The following is a 19822-nucleotide window of genomic DNA, read 5'->3' on the forward strand; positions in this document are numbered from 1 at the left end:
TATTTACATTCTAGTTTATGTACTTTAAAACATTTTTCTCTGCATATTTAAATATATATTCAATATAATTTAACATGCTCATCTTTGGGATATCCTCCAAATATAGTTTTAGAGAGTTATCAGTAGTTACATGATTGCATGAGGTGTAATTAAAAATGTTCTTTTAAAAACAATTTACATCTTTAAATAAGTGTTTGTTTTGTTTTGTTTTGTGTTTTTCAAAATAGTAATAAAGCTACCTCAAATCTTTGCTCTTTGGAAAGAGGACTATAAACAGGTACAAAGCCATCATTGTTTCAAAAACCTATCATTGTTTCAGACATCTTAAGTTCATCTTTTGGAATCTTACATTCTCTATGAATATCATAAGTGATGGCAAATCTTGATGCTTTGAAGTTGAATATAAATTTTTGAAATGGCTAAAGGTCATTTAATCCCAGAGAATAAGGTGAATGGGAAAACTGAGTAACATCAGTTGAAGTATAAAATGATATATAATTATGAAATTGACTTAAGTTTAGAGATTATGATTTTCTTGTAGTGGCCCTATGTGTGCTTTCAAAGAGGAATTATGAAACTCTTTCAATCAATTTAACATCATTGAAATATCTTCAGTTTTCCAGAGTGACTGCTTTAAAATAAATCATATTCAAATCTTTAAGTTCTGATTTATTTGAAAATTCAGTCTTTTATCTTTCTCATTCAGAAACATTCCTAGAATGCTTAGCAGTGCTGCTGGGTATCACCAGCTGTGTAGAGTTAGGAGACTGTGTTTGGTCAGTGGACCTGGTAATCAGTAAGGAGTGGTTCGGGCCTTGGTTTTTCTTGACCATGAGAATGATACTCATCTGAACTGTTTGTTGTTTCCTCTTCTAGAAAATGAGATATTGGAAATAAATGAACTCTACGTGTTTGATATTGCCCAATACATAAAATACTCAGATTATGTAACATTCTACTGGATGATTGGTTAGGAAGGCCTTATAAGGCTTTAGTTAGGAGAGATCAACATAAATAAAATACTGCATAGGCTTTAGTCACAGTGTGTCATTGCTTTTTAGGAGAGGGGTGTGTCAGCTCCTCAGTTGAGGGAGAGAGAATGTATGGAGGAGATAGGCTTTTACAAGAAAAAATGTGTTTCATGTGTTGAGAATGTAGTCCTTACAAGGCTTTAGGAATGTGAAGGTGCACATAAGGACTTTAGAAACACTTTTTCAAAACCCCAAGTAATTTTCAGTCCATGAAGATTTTATTCTATGGAAAGAAGTTGCTACAGAGACTGCCATATTCCACACTTCTCCAGATTCAGTTTTTAGCCATTAGATGTGCTCATTTATTAAGAGAAGGCCTTCACCAAAGAAAACACAGACTTGCAGTTGCTGTGGGGGTGAAATAAAGATAAATGATCTCATACGTAGAGAAGGTAATATAGAGCAATTATTGATAAAAATAAAAAACCAATTAGCATTGGATACAAAATGGTTTTCTACAGTAAGTTCCCTTTTATTAGAAAAGTATTTTTTAAACATATGGCAAATGCATATTTTCTTAATGTCCTGTTTACATCCTTGTAGGAGTCTACACTTTTTCTCTCTCTTGTTCTAGAAAGCCATCAAGCTATCCTTGGTCAGAATTCCCACCTGGTAACTTACTAAGGGCCTGCTGGCCCCATGTTTCCCACCAGCCTCCCTTCTTTTTCCCTTCCACTGTTAATCATGTGTGCACGTAAGGGTACATACTGTTCTCTTTTCTTTGTCTTTCTGCTTACAGTTTAGTTTACTCCATCTTGGTTACTATCTTTATACATAACTGTTCTTCACTCCTTTTCTTGCTTCCTCTCTTTTCCCTTCTCAGGCTGTTACCTCAAGCAGTTCTTATCTACTACTCTTTTCAGTCTGACTCTTCTACTTGCGTTACCCACTAATTCCATTTTTTTCTTTATGTGAACCAAAAAAGGCCCCTTGTTCATAGCTAATAATAACAGTAGCAGTACTTTAAATAAAGCTAAGCCAAAGGAGAATAATTATGTCTACTAATAAAATACAGACATAACATATTAAATTTAAGGTTTTCAGTCTCTAAAGGTCCTGAAAGTACCTTGAGGTCTCCTTCAAGATCGACAGTAGTCTTTATCAGATCATACCTACTTTACTTAAAACACTAGCATTTAAGAGAAAATTAAGAAGTTGTCATTTAATCTTATTTTTAAATGATTACTGGCTAGTATATTAATAGAAGAACTACATTCTACAAATTTTGGATAGAACTATAGAATATTTTAGGATCTCTTGTAAAGAACCTTAAGACCAGCCTGGGAACACTGTCACCATTTAAACTTTAAAAAACAAAACAAAAAACAGAAAACTATGTCATGAAATCCAGCTAACAGGTCTAAAAAACTAACTTTTGAAATACTACCTATGTATATCTCTATGTAACAGTGAGGAAGATCCTCAAGCTGTATGAACTGTGTGTATGGATCGCAACTAGGTGATACCAAACTGAGCATGTTGGTTGAGAACAGGTTTCTGGAGGGACCGCTTAATGGTTTGCTGCATTAGATAGAATGGCCAGGTGAAAAAACCCCAGCTCATTCTGCAATGGAATTTGATGTCAGTAGCATATAGCAAGAGCTAGGCAAACCCATTTGAGTAAATGGAGACAAAATGAAAAAGTCTTGGACAATAACAATAGTCAGAATACTATATTGTGCTGTATTAATGGCCTTTGCAATTAGGTCATATTATCATCTGAATAGGATGGTGTAGGTCATCCTGTTCCGAGGGAAACTAGGCTAGATAACCTGTCAGAGTCCCTTCTAAATCTCCCAGTCTGCCATAGGTTCTTAATTAAAAGATACTCTGATAATCATTGCACCATATTCTTTTTACTTACGCCAGCGATTAAGGGAAATGATTAACTGTTTTCATTGTCAGAATAGTAGAGTCTTCTGGCATTATAAATTTTTTATTTTTACTATGGCTAGAAATTACCTCAATATTTTTGGAATGGAGTTTTAAAATATGGTATGACTAAACTAACTATAGAGCTTAGAGTATTTACTATTTTGCTCTGTCTTCACAAGTGGAAACGTACTTCCTTAGGAACTAGTATTTATAACTTAAGCTAGTAGAATTCAGTCAGGAGCGGACCAGGACATGGAGCAGAAAGGAGGTGTCATTCACGATAGGTTTGGGGTTAGTCATTTAACAAAGGCCTACTTGGACCACTGTATTTCCACAAATAGAATGAATTCTCAGACTGAGGAAGCAAGATTCCGTTAAGATCATCTACCGGTATACTTCTCTACTTGCATGACCTTGGGTTTGAATTTAGTTCCTGTCTCAGTTAAGTAACTGCTACTGTGTAATAGTGTGTATCTTTTGAATTCCAGTAGAGAGAAACAAGTTTCTAGTAGGAAAGTTTTGTAGAAAATTTTTAGATAATTTTATGAGAGTGTAAGAAATTGTTAAAAGCTCTCTTTTTAATGGTGTTCTGAAAATGGAGTTTTTCAGGATGGATTTTTAAAAGATTAAGTCTGGCAGCTGAGGCAGAACCTGCTTTCTCAGGAAATGGATACATCTTACATCATTTCTTCTAATCAGCTCCACAAATTTATGGAATACCAGCTGCGTGCAGGACATTATTCCGGGTGCTAGGGATACAGCAGTGAACAAATTGCTCTCTTGACTCTTATGTTCTTTGGAGGGAGAAGATAAAACAAAATTTAAAATGTCTGACAGCTTTATGCAGACAGTGGATGTGACAGAGTTGATATAATGGCTGAGATTAGGTGTTCAGGAAGGGCCCCTCTGACAAAGTAAATTCAAGCTGAGCTTTAAAGGAAAAGGGAAAAAAAGCCAGCCCTGATCCTCTAAGACCAGGGATGAGAGCATTCCAGTCAGAAGAGTTTGTGAAGACAAAGGCCCCAAGGCAGATAGGTGCTTCTCATGCTCAAGGAAGAGAAATAAGGCTGCGGGGGCTGGGTGAAAAGTGAGGTATGAGAGAGAGGGTCCAAGTGGTAGGTAGGCAGGATGAGGTCTCGCAGGGCCTGTTAGGCCAGGTTAAAGGGTTGAGTTTTATTTTTAATGAGATGGGAAGTCATTGAAAGGTTTTAAGCAGATTTTAATGATCACTCTGCTGTCGTGAGGAAAGAGTAGAGACACTGGTGAGTAGAGAGCAGAGACTAAGGTTGAGAAACTCCGGTGCAGCTTTAACATTGCTTTGAAGAAATGTGGCTATGTTAAGGAAGTCATACAAATGTGAGTGGTACCTAAAGGAATGTTTCGGCTTTTATTAATTGAGAGATTCTAAAGGATGTTTATATGCTCGTAGGGAGTTGTCTAGAACAGGGGAGGCTTGGTGATGCTGGAGGAGGTTTGAAGGAGCAATGCCTTTGAGACGGTAGAAGGGGTACAATCACAACACACACAGAGGACTGGTATTTGAGAAGACCGTGAATATTGAGCTGTTGAGGCAGGAGAAATAAGCATGTGTGTAGGGAGGATTTTGTTGGGGAAAATGAGGGATCCTGCTAGGCGAATCCCATTTTTTCCAAAGCAAATGGGCAGAGCTCTTAAGTCAAAGTGAGAAACAGAGGAGCAAAGGAAATGGGAGATTTGAAAAATCATGGTAAACTGTACAAGTCATTGGAAATCGGGGGTGGGGGCGGGGGTAGGGGAGGAGCAAGCTACCAGAGAAAGGAGAGAAGAAAATTACAGGTGATGTTGAATCCAAAAAAGGTTGAGCTTACTTTTTAAAGTTGAGACATTTGTTTACTTAAGTCTCTCTTTCCTTCCAGCCTGGTAGATATAACCTGGGCGAAGACAGTCCCTGGGGCTGTTTTACTAACAACCCTTCTCTCCCCACCTCAGAGTCGGATATCATGCCTATTCTGTAGGATACAGTTGGCCCTTGAACAGCATGGCGATTGGGGCACTGACCTCCTGTGGAGCTGGAAATCTGCGTATGACTGAAGTTGGCCCTCTGCATCCACATGTTCCCAACTAATCAGTTGACCCTCGAACAACGTGAGTTTGAATGGCAAGGGTCAGTTTTAAAACTGCGTATAAGTGGATTCGTACGTTTCAAACTCATGTTGTTTGAGGGTCAGTTGTATTTGTTGAGTTTGAGTGAGTCAGTGAATGAATGAATGACTACTTTGTGGCACCCCGAAGTGCAAGTACAGAAAATGTAAATGACTGGTTTCCTCCAGGTATATATAGGCTTTTTGGAGGGGAGAGAGCAGGGATTTGCAGAGGATTGTTAGAGGTGATGGTGATGGCTCTTAAATCGTAAGGAGAGGGAAGAAGGTAGGGCTCGTGGGTAGGAAGGAAAAGGGAGGGTCAGTGGATTAGAGTTCATAGGCGAAAGAATTAGTCATAGGATGGGAAGCTCTTTGACAGGATCGGAGACTGGTAGGACAAGGAATGTCTGAATTTCTGATTTCGGAGATGAAGCTTATTTGTAGAGATGACAAAGTTCAAGGTTCAAGTATGTCCTGGGAGTGTCAATGAGATAAGAGATGTGGAATAAGACGGTCACTGAGGAGAAGTTTAAGGAACTGACTGAGAGGTCAAGGTGTCAGGAATGCGGTCTGTATAGGTGACAGTGTCACTAAAAGTGACAGGAGTTGGGGGAAGAGAGACTTGGGGGCCAGGTGCTGAAGTTCTCAGTGACAAAAGGAGCTTGTCAGATTGGCCCTATTAATGAAAAATCCACTATTAGTGGTCTATAATATCTTAATTCATTCGGCTTCATCTTGCTATTAGCTAGAGTAAAAATAGTAGTTAGCCTTCCCTCCTTCCCCCAGGCTACCTCTAAGGGTAGCCCTGCCTTTGCACTTGCTCGCTTGTATCAGAAGATCGTCCATTTCCTTCTTGAAGCTGGCTTGTGTCAGTTTTAATTATGCCTCAGGCCATTCATTATTATATGCTCTTGCTATATAAAAATTCCATCTAACTTACCACTTAGGTTAGCTCCTACTTTAACTATAGTAGATGATGACCTCTTGCTTTTGGGCTGGTTATTAATCCTGACATCTTTTTGCATTAAATTGATTTCTTCCCCTTTAGGATTGGTATCATAATGAAAACATGTATTTTTGGCTTCCTTTTCTTTAGTGAAATTCTTTTAAAAACAAGAGTAATGTCTTGGTTCCCTTTGAAAAGCTTGTTCATATTTCTGGTGTTGGTGAAAACCATACTTCTAGAAGAAGCTTCAGAGATTATATCATCCAGTTGCCTCATTTTAAGGATGGTAAAAATGAGAGTCAGGAAGGCAGAGATACATCAGCACAACTAGTCGCAGAGTCTGCCTTCTGGCTTCCAGTCTGGTGTTTTTTCTGCTAAACCAAATGCAGTCAGAATGGTCTTTTTAATAATAAACATTAGAGTAACTAACTGTATTTTCCATTTCCAATGTGATGAGGTTATAGGAAACCTAATATCCCATAATCAAAATGCCCTCTAATACTCTTGACAATTCTTAAAGGATTAAGAGATGGATATGTAGGGGTGGATATTTTCATTTTTACGAGGAGAAAAGTGAGATTAAATTACTTACTTGAGCTCATTAAGCTAATAGTAATGTTATTGAGTGCTTACTGTGTGCCAGTTATTGGTCAAATGCTATACATACACTAATTCATTTAACCTTTGCGACAGTCCTATGATGTATAGATACCATTGTTTAACCTAGCTTTATGATTAAGGAAACAAAGGCAGAGACTGACTAACTCTAGGTCGCCCGAGGCTCACAGTAGAATTTAGGCAGTCTGACCAGAGCATGACTGTTTAATATGAATGGCAGAGACTTGAAATTGGGTCTTGCTATTTCAAGTTCAGTGCATTCTGTACTTTACTGCCTCTGACCTGAAAATAAATGCTGCCTGATTCAGACAGTGTGGTTATATGAATGACCAGGAAAGTGAAAGATAAACTGTAGAAACAGGAAAGAGATTACAATCTTCCAAGAATGAAACTATAGGAGAGTAGGTTTAAGGCAGCAGGTTTTGGTAATCTGCTAGGTTGGTAGAAGGGTTATGCTGTTGAAGGATAACACTTCACCTTTTCTTAGTTATAAATGAACTTTTCTTATCCATCCAGCCCAGTCCTCAGACTCCATATTATCAGAGAGAAAGGAAGAAACAGAAAAGAGGACCCCTTGTTGAGTTTAGATCTCCTGAACACACACAGGATCAGTTCAGAAGTTCCCATGACACAGGGCATTGAGAGTGAGCTCCTTGCTTGGTTCCTCACCCAAGAAGAGACCGGCCCAGGTCCATCTCTCCTGAGTAGGAAAGGCTCATCTCTCTGAAGAGACTTCTGCCCGGGTGCAGGCTGCCACGGGCTGGGCCTGGCTGTCTGAGGTAAGATGAAAATCTATCCAAGTGTGCACCAGTGCACAAAGCTGGCCGTACAGTTGTCACTAGTGAAGCTGACAACGTCTTACCCCCCCACCCCCCGCCACTTTTTAAAATCTGAAACACCCCAACTCTAATCACCTGCATGCTAGGAATGGAGATCCATGTTTTTGCTCTTAAAAATTTATAGTCTGAGATACTGCTAGGGGAGGTAAGATCCAATCTTTAGTAAATATATTTTAAATAATTATACCTGCTTTTAAAAATAGAATTAATCAGTTTGATGCTGAATGGTCTGCTTTATGTGGGCATTTGTCCTAAAGATGGAAGATCAGAGTAATTTAATGTATTCACTTACCGTTTTCTCATAGGAATTCATAAGCTTATAATTAAATTGCATCAGCCACAGCTGCCTCAGCCATCTGCAGTCCAGGCTCATTTTATCTCTGGGAAAGAGCTACTTTTTTTTGTTTTTTGGTTTTTTTTTGCTTTCGGCACTTTTCACCTATTTACTTTAGGGTGGATTTACCTTGTTTCACATGTCACTTGTTTGACCTCTCATTTTTTTAAGATTATAATAAATGAAATTTCTGGATGGATGACTGGCCCTAGGTATTTCATTCTGTTCACAAATTCGATCATTAAGAATACCCTCACAAATAAAGGACGCAGAGGTGCAAAACATAATGAATTTTTGCCTCTTTTATTTATGTATCGACCCCAGTATCAGAAGTTATTCAGAAATGTGTACAGCTTTGTATGGATCCCCTCCTGAGATTGGACACAGAAACAGGCTAAAATAAAAACCAGTTTCAGCACGACTCGGCCCTATGTTACTTACTTTCTCTGCACATTAGTCTATGGATCAGGATATACGTTGTCCTAGGGCAGTTGAGTATTAGAGTGGAATAAGCCAAAAGCATGGTGTATTTTACTATTTTAATTGTGCTTTTTTAAGGTATGTGGTTGTGCATCAACTGAGCATGTTTTGAATTCTTCTTCCAGAATTTTAAATCACCTGATTCCTTTTGGTAAAAATAAGAGGACAGAGGTAGTGAGCTTTTTAGCTAAACATTACTTTTTATTGTGTACCCCCCCACCACCATCTTTTTTTTAATAATTGCTTGAGTCATGCTAGAGAATATTGTCCAAAAGAGTTACACAAAGGCGTTCTGAATTTTATCTGGTCAAATCACAGAACTATATCATTAGAAAATGTCTGGTAGTGAATAAAATCGTAAATCATGTAGATTAAAAATGACTCGCTGCTCCCACTTAACCATGTTTCCATAAAAGCAGTTTTCAAAATATGTTCTCTTAAAATATCTTCAAAATAGTTCCTGGTTGAATGGAAACAAGTGTTGGGAAAATTCTCTTGTTGCAGACGTATTCATTAGTGTGGTGTTAGCATTGCCAAAAGGAAGGAGAACATGCCAGGGCAAACACGCTCAGCCCTGAGAACGTTCCTTCTCTGAATTCCTAGCCTGTGTTTTCTCAGTCTCCTCCCCTCCTCATCTAGAAGTTTCATTGTTGCCATCATTATCCAGAATGTAAATGGCTTTGCCAGGAATGCTGCTCACAGCTTGTCCAAGAACAAATGTACAGGAGATATATGTGCTCATTTCCATTTTTGTGCTTCGGGTATTTTTCTAACAATTGAAAAAGCCTGGTATAGGAAGAGAGCATTGTAGTCTGGAAATTGTTTTTTGTTGAAATTGGTCTAGCCGTGCTTCTTCCTCAGAGGCAAGGTTATAAACCCTGTTTCTGCCTACTTTGGATTAGTCAGTGGATTTTCTGTCTCTTGGTGGTATTGTAGCTTTGTATACTCCAGAATACTTCTGTACCTAAAAATGTGCCTTACAGAATAAATTTTCTTTAAAGACTTGATCTTTGGGCATTTCTCCTTAAATCTTCTGTTCTCAGAGGTCTAGCCATTGTTATTAAATCCTAGATTTTTAGAGCCAATAGTCCCTTTACAAACCAAGTAAGACTGGAGATTTTAGGGATTCTGTAGTCCAGTTATTTCTCTTTGCAAGTAGAGAGACAGGCCCACAGAAGTGAAGTGGCTGCCCAAGGCCTGCAGGCCATGGCGGAGTTGGGATCACCCTAAAGTACTTTCTCTTTCCAGTCGGATTCTCCCCTCTGTCTTGGAGCTCAGATATTGTTTGATACTTATCAAGGGCCCTGAGGACTGGGCTCCAACCCATTTATCACTAAAGAATATGTTTACTAAGTCCTTTTTGGCCCTATTATGTACTCTTGGACTCAGTCAAGCCAAAATCTAGGTTTAATTGAAAACAGTGTGGAAACCTGATACCAAATGTAATCTCCAGGCCTTGTTACAAGGAGGGAGTCACTTTCAGAGGCTATTTTGATAAACATGTAAAGCTCTTTCACTGAAGCTGTTTTCTTACACCTTTGAGATTACCTGTGACATAAGTTGTTGAAGTTTCATTCTTACTGTGGGAGAGAGCGCTCATTCCATTTTGCTTGAGATCTGCTATTCCCATCAATCCCTCCCCAGCAGCCTTCCCACCTCACTCAGAATGAAAGTCAGCATCCTTACAAGGGCCTGCAAATGCTCCTCACCTCTATGACCTACCTCTCTTACAGTCTTCTCCTTATTCACTCCGCTTCAAGTTCACTAGTCTCTTTGCTGGTCTTCAGACACATCAAGCAAACTCCTGGTGCACTTTGCACTTGGCTGTTCATGCTGTGTAGATACTCTTCCCCTAAATACTGAACGACTCCCCTCTCACCTTCATGTTACGTCACCTTCTCTGTAAGGCCCTCCCTGACCATCCTGTTTGAAATTGCTGCCCCTGCAGTTGCATTCCTATTTCACGTCTCCTTTTTAGTGGTGGTTTTCTCCATAAAACTTGCCACCTTCTAAGAGCACTTCTGTTTTTAAAGAGCTCTCCAGGTGATTCTTACCTAAGCCAGCATTGGGAATTTCTGCCATAGATATTGCTTCACTGAGTGTTACTTGTGAGAATTGTAGCAGAAGCAGGATTTTAAGTATCAAGAACGAAGTTTAAAGGTCTTTATTGTAGCTTCAAGCAAAATACTTTTCATATAGAACAAGTCTCCTGAATTAAATCATATGTAGTGGCTAAACATTAATGTTTACCACTCGACTGTTGTAACAGCAGTATATTCCTGTAGGTAACTAAACTTGAGGACTGCGTGCCTTATAACCTGAGGATCTTCTGATTCTTTGTAATGAATTCGTATTATTTAAACAAGAGTGTTTAAGATATGAGATCTCACATAAAATAGTTAATTTAAATGACCCTTTTTTCTTGTTCAGCACAGATAACTGATGTATAATTAAATCTATTTTAAAATGTTTGCTATTTATAATTTTTTATTTGAAAGGTTTTTTTCAACTATTAAAAATATACATTGTAGAAATGTTGGCAAGTCAGAACAGTAGTAGTATAATGGGGGAGTCTCTCAAAGTCGACTCCACTGACACTTGTTCGTTTCCTTCTAGTCTGTTTACGTTGCTCTGAGCCTTCTTCTGGTTCGGGGAGGTGGGGTGGGAGAAAATATTTCTACCACGAAGAATTAAGCACTGTTAACAGTTGTACATATTTGCCAGTTTCCTATCTATCCTATCTTCCCAGTGCACGCTTTTTAAAAAATGGAACAAATAATATGCAAGCACATATCTTTTTAAAAAGACATTTAGTATTATGGATAAATTCATCTTTAATTCCCCATCTGTCCCCTATTCCCACCACTGGCCCTGCACCCTCCCTGAAATAATTACTTTTGTAAATTTGATATATGTTGGTCCAGTATAGTTTCCATACTTGTTACCGTATGTGTTGCTTTGTTTAAGCTGTAATGGTATCATGCTGTAAATATATCATTCTGCAGCTTTTTTTCCCCTCAGCTTCGGATCTGTCCAAGTTGACACTTACCGATCTAATTGGCTCCCATGGCTGTTTGGGACTCCCACTCTGTGGGTATACACTACAGTTTCTCCAGTCCTTTTAATAGGGTTGAATTTGGTTCTTGGCTTTTATAAATAATGCTGCAACCAATATCCTCTTATGTCTCCTCCAATACCTGTATCAGTGTTTTTCTAGAGTCATGTAGGTTTTTATCCTGCTTTTTCGCCTCTTAACATTAAGATATGAGCATTTCCATTGGCTTAGTATAATCTCTTCATAAACACAGACCTCTTTAATCTAGACTTTGAAACATCTTTCATTTTTCTAATGAAAAAATAATATGAAATTGTAATTGGACACAAGGCTTTTCTTTTTGCATCAGAGTAATTTAAACATTGCATGGGCTTTCTTACTGGTAGGTAAAAAGCTGTTTCAACACAGAGGATTGAAAAACAAAAATTAGTTGCATAATGAGTACTTGGAGTGGCTAGAGCAAGGGAGGACTGGCACACCTGGGATTTTGTATTCTCGTCCCCCTTTTCTAAGTCTAGAGAAGTTTCTTAGATTTTCCGAGATGTCCTCTGTCACAACTCACCCTCAGGGTTCTCCTGATGCCATTTCTCTGTATCTTTCATGACACTTTCCTCTTCCCTGTCAGTACTCTCCCTACGTCAGCTTTTTGTGCTCTTTGCGGTCACTTCTTCGTCTCTTGTTCCATTGCTACAGTGAGCCCCTCAAGAATAAGTCTACTGTCTTTATTTTGTACCCTAAACAAGTACAATGCCTGACATGTACTTGTAGTGACCAAATATATTTTAAATGACACAGGTAGTGACCAAATATATTTTAAATGAAGGCAATATGAGGTGGGAGTGAGTGAGGTGGGGCTGGGATATAGTGATAGTCAGTTTAGTAAGGAACTTCAATTTATTGAAAGTACGGAACTAAAGAAATCTTAAAAGGAAATGCAGTTATAAGTATGACAAAATGATTGCTTTGACAGTGGATCTCTGCTTTAGGATATTGTCATTTGCATACACACAAACTGATTAAATCACTGGTTTTCAGTTAGGAAATAGTTTCTCCTTGGAATATAAATATTAATATATTTGTTAAAGTCGGTATTTGTTTTTCTAGGAATAAATTTAAAAACTTGAACTCCTGATATAGCCATTTTACCGTTGTTTTTTTCTTTTAACTCCTTACCTCATTTCTTCGTTGCCCCAATTTTAATCAAAACTGGGTTTCCTGGAATGAGTAGACTAAAGTTAAAGGAAACATTTTGGTCACCGTTCTTATGAAATCCTTTGTGGTCTGGAAGCGGTCCTCTTGTACTATTTCAACAGCTTCATTCATGTTCTGCACACAGTGTAGCAGAATGATACCGGTAACTGAGCTTCAGAAGGAGAAGTTCAAATGCAGAACCTCCAAATGTAGAGATTGAACAATAAAACTTCTGAGAGGGGAGTCAGACTAGCTTTCTTAACTCTTACCGTGGCACTAGTTATAAACTATTTAATGCTATAAATTTTCTTGGCGACTGCCTTCATAGCTCAGAAAACATAGTTCAGAAATCATTTCTTTTAATAATCATTTTGTGTAAGAAACTGCATTGCTCTCAGTTTGCTCATTTTTTAAATAGAACCCTGATGTATTTTAGGTAATTGCCCCTGTCAGGACACAGTTTTTCAGTAACCAGAGATCTAAGTTTGAAAGTAATGAGCTATGGGTATCATCACATTTTTCCAATACCAAAATTGTTTCCAATACAGAAATACTTTAAAAATATTTGTTTGCTGGATACTTTTTGCTGCTAATTAACATCTCTTTTTACAGGATTCATGAATAAAATTTTCCATCCCAACATTGATGAAGCGTAAGTAACTTTAAAAATGTTTAAATCTTAGCAGCAACTGCTCTTGATTAGTGTTCATCTCTCTCTTCATTATACAAAAGCCTCAGTTATCTTTTTGGATTTTATCAGCAGAGGACTGTATGAACGGTCACTTAACCTGTAGAATCCCAGGGATATATTCTAAACCACTTAGTTCAGATTCTACTATTGGACTACTTAGGTCTTCCATTGTCATGAGTGGGTCCTGTATTTCCCTTGATACCCAGCTAGCATTTGTAATATTCCACATCTCCATTCTCTTTGTATAGACACAATTCAGGGATCCATTTTCAGTCCTTAAAGTATTTCTCAGTTCGTGAGAGTAAAGCAAATGTGAATGACTGTAGTTTCATTTCAGTTATTGAATCTTAATTATCCCTTTCCTCCTAATATTTTATTAGTGATATTTTAAAATGCGATACCAGTGCCTCCTGTTTTGTTCCTTCCAGTGCTGTTTAGAATACGTGATTATTTGTTCTGCATTTTTTCTTGCCATGGCACTAAATTTTGATGTTTCATGCACATACACATATGGGGAACCCTGTGTGAGTAGGTTGTGTACATACATCACACCCCATTGTCCTTTAACACTTCCGTGTGTCAAGTCATCCTAACAAGGATGTTCTCTTATATAACTGCAGTAGAGTCATCAGATTCAGGAATTGAATACTAATAAACTACTTTTTAATCTACTGCCATGTTCCAGCAATGTGCTTTTTAGCACCTTACCCTCCCCACCCCCCTTCATTCAGTAAAAGATCCAGTCCAGGCTCATGTATTGCATTTAGTTGTCATGTTTTATTAAACTACTTGTCATGTTTTATTAAACTCCTTTAATCTGGAACAGATTAAAGTTCCTTAGCTTTTTATAAAGTTGACATTATTAAAGAATATAGACCAGTTATTTTATAATATGACAGTCCCTCAGTTTGGGTTTGTCTGATGTTTTCTTACCATTAGATTCAGAGTATGCATTTAAGGCCAGAACCAAAAGTGAGGTTGTGTCCTATTCAGAATATCCTGTACGGAGGCACACAGGTCTGTCTGTCCCTGGTTACCAGTGTCAGTTCTCACCACCTGGTTAAGGTGTTGTCTAGTTTCTCCATGGTACAGTTTTTCCCTTTCAGTCTATAAGGAGACACTTCAGATTCCATATATATTCTATTCCTCAACATACTTTCCCCAATTGGGATTCTTTTCTTTTTATGACCTATTAAAAGTATTTTTCTTGATAAGTAAAATTAGTTGCCAGATACATGCAACTAACTTTCTAATTTTTAAAAAAATGCCATTCTTTCCATCTGTTTCAGGTCAGGAACTGTGTGTCTAGATGTAATTAATCAAACTTGGACAGCTCTCTATGGTGAGTTTGGCCATGGAATATTTTTTTAGAGATGTTGAGACACTGCCTTAAAATAATGTCATTTGGCTTTTCTTCTCTGATTTAAGATGTTTTGTTGGGAAGGGGAAGGGATTTTGAAAGCCTGAATGGGAAAGTTTGATTAGTGAAAAATTTTTTTCTCAAAAGTTCAAACTTTGGTTTAGCAGTAGAAATTTAAAATAATCTTTTGAGATTCTGAAATTAAGGTATAGTGATACACATATGCAGACATACTACTACATATGCAAACATTTTTATATATGTGTGTATTTAGAAGTGCATTGTATATACGTTTTTCTGTAAAACCTTTTATTTTTAGAAAAACTCTTAGGAACGTCCCTGTGAAATGATATGATGTATTAAGAGGTTTGGGGGATCATCTGTTTCAAAGGCCTAAACCTCTCTATGAAACAAAGAATAATTAAGCTTTACCTTCAGTGCTGAAATTGACATCTCTTACAATGACATCAACAATGAATTGCCTAGGTCTGCAAAATACTATGCTAAATATCACAGAGAGATAGATATAAGGAGTATTAGGCCTTTTCCCCCTGAACTGGTAACTTGGTTGGAGAGCTAAAAATATTTTTAAATGTTTTTCAAGTTACGTAGGGGTACAACAAATGACTCTTGTTTATTCCCCTGCATGTCCAAGTCCACACACATTACAGATTCTCTCTGCTCTCGTGCCCCCGCCTCCCCACCCATGAAGCTTCCTTATGCTCCAACTGCAAGTAATCTCTGGCCACTCTTACATTTTATAGCTCTGTTTTGTGGCCTGCATTTACTTTCTGTCTTGTGTTGTTGTGCCTATATTTTTTGTGCTACTAGATTATTTCTTGCCTTAAAAGCTGGTGGAGGTGCATGTCTGGTTTGTCTTTAAGTCTTGGCATTCCTAACACAGTGCCTCACACCAGTGTGATTGAAAGAGCGAGTGGTACAAACAGTCGCTGAGAGGTACAAGAGGAGGGGGAAGATCAGTTTAGGCTGGGTTAACCAGGGATGGCCTCCTCTTGGTGAAGAGTTGTGAGACCTTTTAACAGTTTAAGGTATGTGAGACATCTTACTTCAGCCACTGTCCGTGAGTCACCTTGCCAGACATCCTTGTACTAGGATGGTGCATGAGGATCACAGAGGAAGGTTGGTCACCAGGAGCACACGGGTATCCTGTTTTTTTCCTCCTCATTCTACCATTCAAGAATTATTTCCTCTGCCTGGACTTAGCTTCCCTAATCTTTGAGTGGCTGGTACTTTCTTTTTTCACCTCAAACATTGCTTTCTAGAGAAGCCTGCTTTCCTAGCCACTGCAGCTAAAATCATACCCTTCTGCAGCACAGCACCCTGTTTTAAAAATCTGTCTTTAAAGCCAGTATTTTTTTGTTTATCTTGTGCTATTAGATTGTAAGCTACACAAGAGCAGGGACTTTATTGTGTGTGTATACATGCGTGCACACACAAAGTGTCTAAAACAGCGCCTGGTGTACAATAAGGATTCAAATATTTGTTGACTTAATGAGTGACTTAATCATGCCCAGCACTGTTTAGCATAAGAGTTTTAGGGAAGCAACAGCTTATAAAGGAGATAAGGCAACAGGAAAGAACATACTCTGAGGTTGATTAAATGGATTCCTTTTAAGATGTGTTTTTTTTGTTTTTTTGGGTTTTTTTTTTTTTTGTAAAAATGTCTCATGGCAGGCTGCCTGGAATATCTGATGTAATGATGTCTTAAACTGCATTCACATTTTAGAAATGTACATAACAAAATACTGCAAGCTGGTTCCAATTACAATAAAGTAAATTGGACGTTCGTTTAACTAATTCTTTTACTGTTGACCAGAAGAGCTTTGTGAAGAGGTTTGCTGATTCTCAAGTACCTCACATCTCAGAACAGATTTTTTCAAATAACAACTTTATTGAAGAATGATCATTTACATACATAAAATTCACTCATTTAAAGTGTAGTTTGGTAGATTTTAGTATATTCACAGTTATGTACAACCATTACTACATCATAGAACATTTTCATCACCTCAGGAAAAAACCCCATACTCCTTAGTTACCACACCCTTTTCCCCCTCCCCTAGCCCTGGGGAACAACTAATCTACTTTTTTGTCTCTGTAGATTTGCCCACTCTGGACATTACTTATAAATAGAATTATACAACATGTGGTCTTTTGTGATTGGCTTTTTTTCACTTCATATAATGTTTTCAAGATTCATCCATGTTGTAGCATGTAACAAAACTTCATTCCTTTTTATGGCCAAATAATCTTCCATTATATAGACATAACATTTTTATCCATTTGTCAGATGATGGACATTTAGGTTGTTTTCATTTTTGGTTATTACAAATAATGCCTCCATAAATATTTGCGTACAAGGTTCTATGTGGACATATGTTTTCATTTATCTTGTGTATTTCCCTAGGGGCGGAATTGCGGGGGTGGAACTGTGGTCACTCTACTCTGTTTAACCATTTGAGAAACTGACAGACTGTTTTCCAAAGTGGTCATACCATTTTACATTCCCACCAGCAGGTATAAGAGGTTCAGAATAGACTTTAAAGCAGAAGTCCAACATGACTAAGGCTTCATCACGTCTATAAAATGTTAGAATATGTTTTCATACTATCTTGCAAAGCATTTAGTAAGTAACATGAACTAAACCTCATTGGTCAAAGTAAACTTCGATTTCTGTATTCCGTGTGTGAGTTAAGTGTTTTATAATACAAGAATATGGACACACTAACATTACAGGTAAGTGCAGGAAACCAGAAGAAATATTTTTAGAATATAGTCAAAAGTATACTGTGCATGGGAGAGTTGTTTTTGACATTTTGCTCAAACCCAACTATTCATCAAAAAAATTTTAGAATTTTCTTTCAATTTAAATTTAAAATTTCTTTCTTGGAAAGTTTTAGGAAGAGCTAAATACAATTTATATAAAAGTACTGGTAGAAAGGATTAGTTCAAATTGCTTTGTTTCTTTTAGGCTTATCTGATCTTGAAATCTAAACTGAATTTTTATTACAAACTGCTAAACCCTCTGACATTGAAGGTTAGTTCATAATTGGAGTTCCGAATCACTCAAATTTCTTGCTGTGATTCTTGAGAGAATCTTAGTTCAAAGGACAAAAAAATCTAATTTAATGTGATACAACTAATAGAAAGTTGGCATATTAACACAAATATTCAACTGAGAAGCAAAAGCTTAGCCTAGCAACCAAAACTTGTTTCAGCACCTCCATTATATAATATGTTAAGGAGCAGGGAATTAACTGGTGAAATTTCCTGCGGTTAACTTTGCCACAGGGCATTTGCTGTGCAATGTGTATACATGTTCGTATATCAGCAATTCCTAGTTGAAATTTCAGATTTATACTTAAACAATGTTCACATTTGTAGCAAATTTAGTCCTCCATCGCCCCTAAAAGGAAATTGATTTCTGATTGTCCATTTGACTCATTACTTCTGTTCTAATCCTGTTTTTGTTTGGCAAGTATACATGCAGTTTGTTCATTTAGAAGCTCAAAATTGGTATAATTAATTGTAGTTTAATCACCCAGTAATTTTTAATTTTATATTATTTAACCTTGCAAGAGAGCTAATTACAGTGAGTAATTTGGCTAATTTTCTAAAGATGCTTGTCATCAGTATGAAGTTATCTATTGAGTATGAAGTTTCTATTGTTATTCCTGTGACATTAAAAGGAAAGTAGCAGATGCCATCACAAAATTGATTCATTTTGACTTCCTGTATGATAGCATCTTTTTTTACATTCTTTCCTGCTAATTCCAGACAGCAAAGATAAAAAGCTCTGGAAAACTTAAAATGCAGCCAAGGGGGTCTGGATTTCAGTTTCAAAAACAACTGTAATTTTGTTTTTTATTTTTTTTAACAATTGTAATTTTAAAGACTGATGGAAGGAAAGTTCATTAAGCCATAGGTCGCTTTTTAAGCTTCCTTTCTATTTTTCAGTTTTCCTTTTTACTCCCAAGAAATGTTTTATCCATAGTTGTCTTTCCAACAACCCAAACTCCTGGAAGCTCAGGCACCTTCCCTACAATATAGCTTTAATTGCCCTCCCACCCTCTGGACTGTGCGTGCATGTTTGACCCCTGGAAATTGTGTTTCTCTCGCCAACTTTCATTTTACTCATTTCTCAACTGACTTGATAAATTATTTATTTTGTAGATCAAATTGTGGATATGTAAGGTGGAAGACAATTTTCTTATAAAATTGGTAGTTTATAATTTTATTCTCACTCTTAGGGTTGCTAGCCAGTGGACTGGATACTCCTCTTATTTTGCGGGTGAGAAAAATCAACATTTGGGAAATTACTTCCCCTAGGTCATCTGGGGAGTCAGTAGCAGACAAGTGAAGTTAACTACAACAGAAGGAATGCTGCAGGGCCTTGAGATTAGACTTAGACAAGAGAAACAAAGTTACTTTTACTATACATTTTGAAACATTTTAAACCATAAATTTAATAGTACTATGTTATGGCCTAACAAACTTAAACTTCTAAATGAAGGTAAGCTTTCCCATGTTGAAAATACTTACTTCATCCAGTGAATCCAAATAATTCAAATTTTGGCTGAAGGTAATTGTATCTTAAAATAATGCTTTACGTTGAATTAGTGTTTGCTAACTATTTCTAGACATTTTAGTGTAGTTTCACAGACAAGAGATATATGTATCTGCATGGATGATTGATTAGCCAACAACTATTTGAACAGGCTTGAGAACATAGTATTAACGATCCATCTATGTTGGAATCACAAACATGATCCTGCCTTTAGAACAGCTGGATGTCATTATGAGTCCCCTAGACAGGCCAGGAAGAGCAGTTTCTTTCAAGTGCTATGGGAGAAATGTCAACTGTAGTAGATAAGAATATGCTGAGTTTTGGATTTGATAGCTTCAGGACTGTCAAAGTAGGACATAGTACTTAGGAGGACATAGTACTTAGCTCTATGATCCACCTGCTTTATCTGTCTCCTTGGAGATATTTGGATATAGTTGGTCTGAGGCCCAAGAGTTTAATTAGCTATTTACACAGAAAAATTTAGTCTTTTGAAGGTTGAACAACTTAGCAGAAATTCATTAAAACACCACATTCACATTCACTGATGGTCAGCATCAGAACCATGGAGTGGTCTGGGCTGTGTGGGTCGTGGGGCATGAGCCAGGCTATCTATGAAAGACCAGCCATAGCTGTGTTGTACTTTCTTTGGGGCTATAGTTTCAGGACTCAGTTATGATTATATGGATTTGTTTTC

General features: G+C 37.3%; 1 protein-coding gene and 1 long non-coding RNA gene across 4 annotated transcripts in view; both read left to right on the plus strand.

The window, feature by feature from the left end:
* The window catches only part of UBE2H (ubiquitin conjugating enzyme E2 H), a 90603-nt gene that overhangs the window by 54031 nt on the left and 16750 nt on the right, over positions 1-19822 (plus strand). For 2 of the 3 annotated variants that reach the window (XM_039860865.1, XM_039860867.1), the window contains exons 4-5: positions 13102-13141; positions 14470-14522. The exons of the other annotated variant lie outside the window; for it this stretch is intronic. In XM_039860865.1, coding sequence (XP_039716799.1) covers positions 13102-13141; positions 14470-14522 — 93 coding nt within the window. The remainder of the gene's footprint in view (positions 1-13101; positions 13142-14469; positions 14523-19822) is intronic. 3 annotated transcript variants of the gene reach the window in all.
* On the plus strand, positions 4689-13032 carry LOC120601172 (uncharacterized). Its single transcript, XR_005652377.1, has 2 exons — positions 4689-5030; positions 7107-13032. It is a non-coding gene; the product is annotated as an uncharacterized LOC120601172 (long non-coding RNA).

Source organism: Pteropus medius, unplaced genomic scaffold (genome assembly GCF_902729225.1).
Source record: "Pteropus medius unplaced genomic scaffold, Ma_sr-lr_union100, whole genome shotgun sequence".
NCBI lineage: Eukaryota > Metazoa > Chordata > Mammalia > Chiroptera > Pteropodidae > Pteropus > Pteropus medius.